The 12,030-nt window shown below is 28.4% G+C and overlaps 1 protein-coding gene across 1 annotated transcript; it reads left to right on the forward strand.

Moving 5' to 3' along the window:
* The first annotated feature begins 284 nt into the window (after nucleotides 1–284).
* LOC129296153 (heavy metal-associated isoprenylated plant protein 39-like) lies at nucleotides 285–1,411 on the forward strand. Its single transcript, XM_054934743.1, has 3 exons — nucleotides 285–392; nucleotides 490–565; nucleotides 827–1,411. Exons 1-3 carry the CDS (start codon nucleotides 387–389, stop codon nucleotides 985–987), a joined length of 243 nt encoding a protein of 80 aa, XP_054790718.1. The 5' UTR covers nucleotides 285–386; the 3' UTR covers nucleotides 988–1,411.
* Nucleotides 1,412–12,030: the final 10,619 nt, after the last annotated feature.

Here is a 12,030-nt window from a genome sequence, read left to right on the forward strand (position 1 = left end):
CTATATTTTAAAAAAATTATATTATCTTGAATATGTTTTTAATTTTTAATATATTTCAATTCAGAAATTTTAGTGTATATTTTATTTCTAAAATTTTTCATTTTTTCAAACTACACAACACATTTCAAAAAAGTACAAGACCTCTTAAAGTTCCATGTCCTTTCGCTTGTCACGTGAAGTCCATAATTGCTGCTAAAGACTTGACTTTGGTCGACGCGGTCACACGGACTCGGAGTTTCCCAAGCTTCTATAATTTCCGTGTCATCTATCTTCAATTCACCACAGTACTGAATCATCTTCTAATCTCTTCTCTTCACAACTTACCTTCATTTCTGTCTTTCACGACTCTGAAACTATTTAACTTCCAACATTACAGTAACACGCAAATGAAGGTAAGAACTAGACCCTGCTCATTCAAACTTCCAAGCCTGAATGAATATTTGATTCCCTTTACATTTGATAGCTGCTTGATGATTTATCTCCTGGCAGAAAATAGTGTTGAAGGTGGACTTTCACGCTGAGAGAATCAAGCAAAAGGCCACGAAAACAACCTCAGGCATTTCAGGTATATATATATATATATATTCAATCAAGCCAAACTCTCGTGAAGTTCAAATCAAGAAACAGAGCAAAACCCAGATCATGTAAAGCATCAAAAACTAACTAGATTAAGCTAATAGAATCTTGTGTTTCATTAAGTCTTTAGAGTAAAAAAATTACGCTGCAAGAGTTTTAAAACCAAACTTCACTCAAGTTTAGATTACATAATTGCATGCCTCTCAGAAAACTAAGGGGAAAAATTGACTGTTCTGGTTCGGTTTTACAGGGGTTGAGTCAGTGAACGTGGACACGAAGGACAAGAAATTAACCGTCATGGGAGACATCGACCCAGTTAACGTGGTGGGAAAGCTAAGGAAGTTGTGTCGTACAGAGATAGTGTCAGTGGGACCAGCCAAAGAGTCTGACAAGAAAGCAGAAAGAAGATAGAGAATATAGCTAAAGCGATTGTGCCAGCTCCTCTGCTACAGCCATGTTTATTATCCGCCACCCCGTTATGTTGGAACTGTGGATGAGTATCCTAATAGTGACTGTGTCATCTGCTAAACTTTGAACGCATGAAAGTGGTGAAGAAAATAGAGAAATATGGGGAAGTGTATGGTTTTGAGAATAGAGTTGTGGTGCTTTGTCCTCTTTTTTGGTTAAAAAAAAAAACAACTTAAAAAAAAAGACTATAGGTGTGTGTGTATACTATGTAACATCCTCTCTCCGGTGTTTAGAATTATTTTTGGATTGAAAGATAATATAGCTCGTGTTTAAGATAGTTTTAAATAGTTTGGAATTGAGGAAAAATTGTGACATTTAAGTTTTGTGACTTAATTAATGTGAGGAAAAAATTATTCTATGAAAATTTGAATTTACCATATAATTGTTTGAGAAGAATTTACTAAAAATGAAACAAATTTTGAGGATTAAATTACAAGACATATTTTTAAGGAAGGAAAAAAATTATGAAATTGAGTGATTATATAAGTAGGAACTTAACTTTTCTTAATTTAATAAATTTTATTTATTTAAATATTATTTAAATTATATTGAAACTAAATACAGTTAAGATTTCCTCTTTAATTTTTAAAAAGAATCTTGATTAATAATAAATATATTATACTGGAAGATTTAAAGTATCTACTGGTAGGAAGTAAAAACTCTTTATATATATATATATATAAAACGTGAAAACTCAAAAAAAAAAAAAATAAGAAGAAGAGACAAATAAGATTAGGACCGAAAAAAGAGAAAAAGATAAATAAATAAATAAAAAGTAAGGATAGTTTTTTTTTTTTTTTAAAGAAGAAGCAGGAGGAGGAGAGCATAAAGGAAAAAAAAGAAAAATTATATTGAAAACCAACGGTGGGCACCATTGGTTTTGAACTGCGAGTCCTGGGCAATTTCTTTTTCGCCTTGCGGCGGCATTGCCTGGGCAAGCTCCAGCGGACAGAGCGATGCGCAGACGAGAGATTGGAGAGCAGTCCTATCCAGATATTTCTAGACTGGATTGAAGTTTCCTATGAGCAAGTGTTCTAAAATTTTTATTCTAACTACTTTCACTACATTTATGTAGATTTAAAATTAGAGAGATATCCTAGAGATTGAATAAAGATGTTGAATGGTGAGTCTAGATCTATTTTGAATTGACAGAAAAAGCTTTAGAAAACTTTAGATAACTTTGAATAATTTTTTTTTTTGCAACTTTAGTAAACAAGTTTATTACTAATTGGAATTTATTTTATTATTTGGGGATGGGAATTTAACTTATTAGATACTTAAGATTATTAAAACGTGCTCATGAGCACTTTAAAGTTAAAAAGGTAATGATTAATAGAATTGATAATTCAGACAGGTCGAGCTTATTCAAATCAAGCTTAAAGTTTGTACCCCTTTAAAAAAATTCATATAGTCAAATTCGACCCTAATTTTTTTTCTAGCGAGTTCAGGTTGGTTCGAATTACTAACTCTAATAATTAATAAGATTTAGAGATGCTTTGGGGAATCTTTAGGAACTCTAAGGTGAGAAATAGATAAAATAAAATGAATAGAGTTTAATAAATTAGTTTTAGAGTTACACAAAACTTCAATGAGTACTTTACTTTGAGGTAACTTAAGAGTAATAAATAATTAAATATAAATTTTATGTGACTCTAATTTGTTAAATTATTATTTGTAGAACTGCTCACGTTGAGTTAGTTGAAAGATCTCTTATAAAGAGACATTGGGTTCTTTGGGTGAATTTGAGTCTAAATAACTTCTTTTAGGTCACTCTATATGTATGATTTGGTAGGCAGCTATTTTTATAATACTTATAATAAATTGAATCTAATATGAGCATGTCTATTATAACATATTTGTGAAAACTCGATTTAGTGATGATAGAAAGAACTTGGAACTGGGAATGATATGCTGCTTAGTATAACCCTTTATAGGAGTGCTACTTGATTTGAATTGTATGAAAGTTAGGACTGGATAGATGATACTACTTGTGATATAAGCTAGCTCATGATTGATTGGCATGTGTTAACTCTTATTTGTGACATTAAATTTTGTTTATAATGACTAATACATAACTACTATGTTACATGTGTATGTACAGGAAATAAACTATCATGAGGTGGCTGCAGGTGATAGGTTAAACTAAGGAAATAAAGTTGGACTGTGATCATGCACTAGGAGGCTCATAGTTGTACTTGAGCTACCCCAAGCCTTTTGACTAGGATTTGGTTAAGCTTGGTACCATTTAGACACGCCTTATAATTGGAAAAGGGAGATTAAGGCTTAGTATGGAGTAATGGGGTCTTTGCCCGATATCATCCCCATCACCTAAAATCTCAACATGAGAAAATAAGGAGAAGATGAGGAAGGAAATAGAGGATAATAATGAACATTCTGACTATCTTATTGTTTTTGATGAGTTTTTATAATTACTTATAAATGGAAAATAGATCATATGATGATTTTGGTTATCATTTTTTGTTGTATGAATTCTAAGATTATGGTTAAATATATTCTAGCATGCTTGTACAACTCTAATATTGAATATATTAGATTCTTCCTTGTCAAGCATGTCAATTATATTAATTGTTGACTTAAAGGGTAATGATTTCTTTTGTTCTACGTTATGAGAATTATGTTGAAGTGATTATTTGTGAAAACTCATTGGACCAAATTACTTACCAGTCATGGATACACTGTAACATCTAAGAGGTTACTAAGACTTTATCTCACCCCCCTTTTATTTAATTGTTGTAGGAATAGTGAGCTGAGCCTTGACCAGGCAACAGGGTCTATCTTTTTGAATAAAAAGATAGACCCTGTTGCCATACTTAGGATCTACATTTTAGTTTTATTTTAATTTAATTCAACTTTATTGCATTATGAGATTTATTATGAATTGTATGTTCTTTTTGCTGGAAATTGTGCCCTAGGGCCAATCATTATACTATGCATATTGTTATTTAATGAATTTCTCTTTTGTTATCATAACAATTGCATGTTCAATATGATAACTGTATCTCTAGACAAACTATAGTGATTGTCCTAAATATCCTTGGTTGGTCATTTTTGAGGGATCATAAATGAAATAAGACTAGTATGACTTTGATTAATTATAAAGATACACATTAAAATCATAAGCACTTGAAAGAGTATAAGGTGTTGGACCGACCTATTATGAGAAAGTTGCATGGCACAAGTCATAAGCTTATCTCATATGTAACTATATCATTAAGCCCTTTGACCTGAAATCATCATGGATTCCTACATGATGACCACTGAACTTTGACCTAGTCAAATGTCACCTTTAACCGGGTGATCATAAAGGCTATGATTAAGTTTAGTGATATTCATGCAGAGGAATATGAGTGGTCAAGATGGAATTTGTCCCTCACATTAAGTGAGAGATATTACTGGGCCCTTCGATGAGTAAGACTGAGAAAATATATGGCCATACTACAATGGAAAGGGTTTTTCCATTGCTACTGTCAGTCTACTCAGAGATTAAGAAAGTAACGGTCAGGTAAAGGAGAATGACAATTTCATGTCTTGTACTTGACCGAAATATCATGTGATAAAAGGGATGTGATATGATTGCATGATAGGTTACATTAGATTATCGATCCCCATGTGAATTGGGTAGTTGCAATATCTTGCTAGAGGCCACTTGTGACTTGTAGGCTAATAGCATAATTAGCCTACTGCCAATTTCATATGGGCCTACAGGGTCGCACACAAGAACAACCCAACTCAAGCTATGATGTCTAAATTCATTGAATCTGGAATATGTCTAGATTCAATGAATGTAATATAGGGTGAATGAATTTATATATATATATATATATATATATTTGAATATTTATTTGATAAATATATATATATATTTATATGAAATATAAAATTTAAAATATAATTATATATATATTTGAAATATACATAATCATATATGTATATATCAGATATGTATATATATATGATATATGAATATGATATATAAAATTAAATATAGATAATATATATAGATATTTTCAAAATATATATGTATATATATTCGTATATATATAATATAAAATGTATATATACCATAATGACGATAGACCTCTACCGTCAAAGGTTCGACCAGCAGAGGTGCGACATCGCTAGATACCTCAGGGCTACTTTTTACGCATGTTGCTTCTCGACAACTACAACCACCGTAGATCCTACCCGCTTGGCTATCCTGGGGATAAGAGTCCATGCTTTGTCGCTATCTCACACAGTGAGAACTCCCCATGGATCTGGATGCCTCTACTTTTATAGGATGAGGACTTATAACCATAGTAGCTCTGATACCATAACAACAACAGCTGGCTATGTATTGCTACAGGGTTTGACTGACATTGATTCGGGTCATAGCAGAACATGAAAGGTTCTTAGTCCTCTTTCATACTGAGATTAACAAGTCGGCAGTCTCCAAAGCCTGGCTATAGACCTTTCACAGAACCACTTCCTTCAGACCAGTACAGCACAGCCTTCCTTCATTTCCTATTGGAGGTGTAGCCATAACAACACATAACCAGTAATTCTCCTTACAGGATCATTGCGAAAATCTAAAACTTTTGTTAAGCACCAAATAATAATCCCCCCTTAACCCCTAAAAAGAAATTACTCAGCCATACTTGTTAATCTTCAATACTTGCAAAGGTATAAATAATTGAAGCAAATACTTTTATTGATATTGATGAGGCAGGGTTATAAGGATGGAGGCAGAGAACTCAAGTGCTTAGGAAAGCTCCAAGGTTCTCATAGATGTGTGTCGGCTCAGAGATTACATAGCTTTATATAGAGTTAGCATTCCAACCCTAGTTACATAACCTTAGTTAATTTAACCCTAATAATTACAAGAAAACAAAACTACTTTTGACAAAATAAAAAAAGTAAGAATACAATATAGATTTAGACTTCTTAGGCTTTTTGACAAAATGAAAAGTTAAAGGAATCCTTTACAAGAGACAATATAGGTTTAGGCTTCTTTTTAACTCTTAGAATTTTTGACTTTTTCTTTCACCTTCTTCAATCTTCTTCTTTACTTGTCGGCAGATTAATCTAGAATATTCATGTTGATAGAAGGGTCTTCATAGTCTTTGTCAGCTTCTCTTTTCACATCACAATATCTACATTTATGGATAGCATATTCTGACAATACTTGACCTATTTTCTTCTTTGTCCCTTCATCATTATCCATCAAATTATTTCTTAGTCTTTGGTACCAATTATTAAAGCTTCTTGAATTTTTGCTATTTTTTCCTACTAAGAAAATATATGTTATAGGACCAGTGAAATATGTCCACTGTTCTTCTTCTGCTGTAGTTGTCCTATTGAGTTCCCGGAAGATTATATGTATTTCTTGAGCTCTAATAATAGAGATTTTATATTTGAGATTTTCATCTTCCATAATGTCTTCTTTCTCTTCTTGGTCATACTCAAATGGTCTTCTTGTTGTCCTAAATTTAATCAGATTGATTGGAGGATAGAATTTATCAGGAGTTATTTTTGCTATTGTTGAGTAACACCGAATAAAGACTCGGTATTAGGTTACTATTCTAAAACAATGTTTGGCAGCTTCTTTAATTGACTCTGGAAGTTTTGATATTTTTGACATATCATTAGAAGGATATATTGAGTGAATAAGGCCATAACTATACAAAGTTTTTACAAGATCAGGGTTAGTGTTTGGATAAACAATGACTTTATTGAAAGAATAATGAGAAACATATTTAATATTACTGGTATTAGGAAGGGCAAAATGGTTGGTCTTATTGATCAAGAGTTTAAAATAATTATACTGGTCAAGAGTTTTAAAAGATGGTGAAGTTACTGGGCTTGGACCTCTTCTCCTAGAAGAGGTAGAAGTAGATGTACTATTTTGAGGTGTTCTTGTCACTATTTGGGCTTTAGACTTTTGGGCTTCTTTTACTATTTCAGTGAATGGAACTATTGGGCTAGGTCTAGTTGGACTATGAGGCTGGAATAATGACTCAGGAGTTTGAGTAGATGACTCAATTACTTGTTTTAGTTGTCTTTCAGGGGATTGGGATAATGATTCCTTATATTTCTCTAAGGCCTCCAGTTTACTTGCAGTTCATTCACCTCATCTCTGAGATGAGCTACTGTTTTCAAATAATGATTGCATATTGTTGTTTAGTTGTCCCACAAGAAGGCTCATATTCATCTCTAGAATATTTACCTTCATAATTACTTGGTCTAGTGGGGTCATTATTGGTCCTGTAGGTGAACCACCACAACTACTACTTGTCATCATATTGGTCGCTCTTCTATTTGGCTCCATCTGGACAAATAATAAGCAACAAGATTATTTTTTCCTTTGATATATTTAATTTCATAATTATAATAAGACATATCAGATTGCCATTTAATTAGCATTTTATGACATAATTGAGTTGTCTTTATTCCTTTATTTAACCAATGTTTTACTTGGGTATTATCAGTTCTTATAATGAATCTAGTATTAACAATAAATAATTCAAATTTTTATACAGCTTTTATTATTGTTAAGAACTCTTTCCATTTAAAGTGATATTTAGTTTGAGAATCATTAAACTTTCCACTAGTATACCTAGTTATTACTTCTTCTTCTTTTTCATTAATGTGATATAAAGCTACTCCTTAATAATTTTTACTAGCATCTATGTAAATTATCCATATTACATCATTATTTACTGGGATAGTTAATTTAGATAGATTTTGACATAAAGTTTTTATCTAACTTACTATTTTTTCCTTTTCTTTATTCCATATCCATACTGTTTTTTCTCCAGCTAATTTACTTACTTTTGCTATTAATTTAGATAAGTTTGGAATATAATTTTTGGCTTGATTTGCTAATCCTAAAAATGATTGAAGTTCTTTTTTATTTTTAATTTCATCAAATTCTAATATTTTCTTACTAATATGTTCTTGTAACTCTACTCCATTATTAGTTATGTATTGCCCTAAAAATCCTATTTTTTCTTTTCTTAATTCAGCTTTTTTAGGTGATATATTTAATCCTTTTCTTCTATAAGATCTATAAATTGTTCTAAGTGTTTTTCATGTTCTTCTTTATCTTTTGAGAATATTAAAATATCATCAATATATATTACAGCAAAATCTTTAATTGGTAATAATAATTTGGTCACATATTCTTGAAATATACTAGGACTATTATAAAATTTTATAGGTAATACATTCCATTCATACAGTCCTTCTGATGTACTAAAGGTAGTATATTTTTTGCTTTGTTCTTCTAATTTTATTTAGAAAAACTCAGATTTGCAATCAAACTTACTGGATATAATTTTTCCCCTTTTTAAATTAAACAACAAATCTATTTTTGGTATTGGATATCTATTTCTTATTGCTCATTCATTTAGTTTTTTAATAGTTTATAACTAATCTTGATTTTTCTCTTTTTTCTTCACTATATTTTACTACAATCATTGCAGGTGAAGAATATTTAGATCTATTTTCTCTTATTAAATCATATTATTTTATTTCATTAATATGTATTATGAATTCTTTTTTATCATTTTCTGTTTATGGATAAGGTTTACAGTTTATTTCTTTACTATAATCTCTTAATTCTATTTTTGCTAATGGTTTAGATTCTTTTCAATGAACTAAAAGATTATCACTATAATTTTTTAATAATCTTTGTTCAATAGTTTTAATTTCTTTTGCATTATTTAAAATTTTTATTAAATTTATAATTTCATTATTATACAAAGGTTTTTTATTTGGTAGGAATTGTACTTCATATTTTTTTGTTTTCTTTTGAAATTTTTCATCTCTTTTATTATAAGATTTAATTACTCTTACTCCCCAAGCTTGGTGTTTATAAGGTGTTGTTAGTATTATCGCCTTTTCAAACATATGTAAAGGATAATATTATTTAATAAAATCTATTCCTAATTCACATCACATGAATTGTCATTATATTGATTTAATTTTTTTATTTTTAATTCATATTCTCCTATTTGTACCATAATATTTCTTGCTTCTAATTCAATACAATTAATTTCTTGTCCTACTCCTTACATTCTTAATATTTTTTTTATAATTCATCTGGTAATACATTTACTTTTGCTACTAAAAAATTTGCTCCTGTATCTACTAAAGCATGATATTTTCGTGGTCTATATTTTTGATAATTAAATTTTATCAATATGTAATATAGTTTTGTCATATCAATTTTATTTTTTGAATTACTATTGTCTGGTGATTAATATTTATCATTATTCTTTCTTTTTGTATTCTCCATGGTTTTACTTGTTCTAAGAAGTCATTGCCTAAAATTATTTTACATTGATCATTATTATTATCTATTACCCAAAATTTTACAATTATAACATCTCTCTGATTTATTCTTATGGATAAAATTGTTCTATTTCCTTCATTTGTTACTTCTAAATTATTATTTGTCAAATTTAATTGTATTGTACTTTTTTCTTTTCTTGGATCTACTAAGGCCATTACTTCTATCCAATTTGCTTCTTGTTTAACTTCTATTAATATATAATTATCATTTTCTATTAGTGTTTTAAGTCTTAATGATTCTAGGTTTGAAGTTATAAGGTTTTTACTTCTTAATCTTAACAATAATCTTTCTTTTCTAGATATTCCTCTTATTGGACCTGTACTAGTAGAGGGTCTTAGTTCAAAACTAAAACTTCTTCTAGTAGTAGGTTGGTTTATATTTATATTTAGTGTAGGTGTACTAATTCTTAATGCTCTTTGTCCTATATTATCATTAGTTATTAATCTTCTTGAATTGTTTTCATTTTCATAATATCCTATAGTATTATCTAATTTTAATCTTAATTGTTCAAGTATTGTTATTCTTGTTGGATCTAATTCAATTTCTTGTAATACAGGCATAAAATGTTTATTTATTATTAATTTTCCTTTATTTCTTTTATATATTTTATGTTCATTTGTAAATACTAGTCCTATCATAGTAGTTATACTTATTATTCTTGATCCTAGTAATAATTTTATTCCTCCTAATTTATGATATATTAATAGGGTTTTATTCATATTTTCTTCTGCTCTTGAAATACAAAAGTTAGTATTTACTGTAAATTTTAATTTTTGATATATTAAGTTTCTAGTTAATATTCCTAAAATACTATCTTCAACATTACTTATTATTCTTTCATCAGTTATTAATAATTCTATTGGTAAGTTTCTTCCTTCTTGAAAATAACCTTTTACTAATAATTGTGCTCCAGTAATATATATTTCAGTTACTTCATCTTTAAATAGTAATTTATTAATCTCTGCATTTATTAAGGCTTTACTTATTAATGGTATTCTTAATACTCCTTCTGTTAATGTTGATTCTATAGGGTGTTTCTTTTCTAATACTACACATGCATATTTCTCTTATTTTTTAGATTTCACAAGTTTTTCTACTTTATTCATAAAACTTTCATTTTTTAATTCTTCTGGTTTTAAATTTAATTTTGAATTTCTTATATTCTCATATTATTTTTGGTTAAATGTCATCCTTTTTTAAACTATTCCTTTTTCTGCACTTACAATTTCTTCATATTTATCATATTCATTTTGATTACTACTTTCAGGTTTATCTTCTAATCTATTCATCATATATATATATATATATATATTTCTTCTTCTTCAGATTTATTGCTTTCAGTTTCAGTTTCACTAATTATTTTTAATTTATAAATTTCTATATCTGAATTATTTATTTTCTATTTCAGATAATTCTTCATCATATCCTATAGGTTCTAAATTTTCTTTATATGCTTCTTCCATTATTTTTATAATTTTCTGATCCTTTTTACTTGGACAGTTAGGTGATATATGTTCTAATTCTCCACAATTATAACACTTACATTTTTAGGTTTTTTATTATAATTTATTCTCCTTTTTCCTTTTCTTTTAAAGAAGTTTCTTGGTTTATATTTTTTATATTTTCTATAATACTTTTCTTTTGGATATTTTTTAAATTTTATTTTCAATTTTCTTTTCTTCCTTTTTTTTTATATTTTTCTAGTTTACATCCCCATTTATGTCCTTTCATTACTTTTCCATATCTTAATATCGTTTTATTAGTTTTCTAATATTTCATATTTCTCCATGCAGTTTTACATTTATCAACTATATATTTTCTTGAAAATAATTCTCTTCTTCCCATAGTATCTACCTTATTTAAAATATTTATTGGACCTTGTCTTATATCATCTATTATTTCATCTCCTTCTGAAGTTACTTGATAAGTATTATAGTAATCTTCTAATATTGTGTCTGATAATAATTTTGGTAGTTTTCTATAAAATAGATCTAAATAAAATCTTTCTTCTTTTAAGTCTCCTAATCTTGCTTTATAATAATATTTTTTGTATTCACATATAAAAGCATTTAAATATTCTAGTTCTAGTGAGCATAATTCTATTTCATGTAATATTTTTATAGCATCTTTCTTTTTACTTATTTCATTTATATCTGGTGTTATTCCTACAAATTCATTTACTAATGCTCTTTCATATTTTTGTATAATCATAGCATAATATTCCTTTCTATTTTCATAACTTCTATCTGGTTTTCTAAAATTTTCTCTAAATTCATGAGATTTATTCATCCACCATTTTTGTACATTTCCAATAAAAGTTGCTTCTATTAACATAGTTGTCGTTTGTATATCTACATTTTTTCCTATTAATGCTATTAATGTTGCTTTTTCCCATTCATTTATTACTTTATTATTATCTAAATTACAGTCTAAATCTAACCATATTCCTAAATTTAATATTTATTTATTTTCATATTGTGCTAATGGTGTTGGTATAAATTCATTATTTTTTGATATATTAAATATAGCTTGAAAAGGTATATTGTTACAATCTGTTTTATTTGATTTTATAAAGTCTGTTTCATAATTTGATAAATTTTCATCTTGTTCTAACATTCTTGTATCTCTTG

The sequence above is a fragment of the Prosopis cineraria genome, unplaced genomic scaffold (genome assembly GCF_029017545.1).
Source record: "Prosopis cineraria cultivar Desert tree isolate PC_DT_omini unplaced genomic scaffold, ASM2901754v1 PC1, whole genome shotgun sequence".
Taxonomy (NCBI): Eukaryota; Viridiplantae; Streptophyta; class Magnoliopsida; order Fabales; family Fabaceae; genus Prosopis; species Prosopis cineraria.

What these genes read in the sequence shown, in the direction of transcription:
- LOC129296153 (XM_054934743.1), top strand. An exon ending in AACAACCTCAGGCATTTCAG is followed by an intron (nt 566 to 826) that starts GTATATATATAT and finishes TCGGTTTTACAG; the next exon opens with GGGTTGAGTCAGTGAACGTG.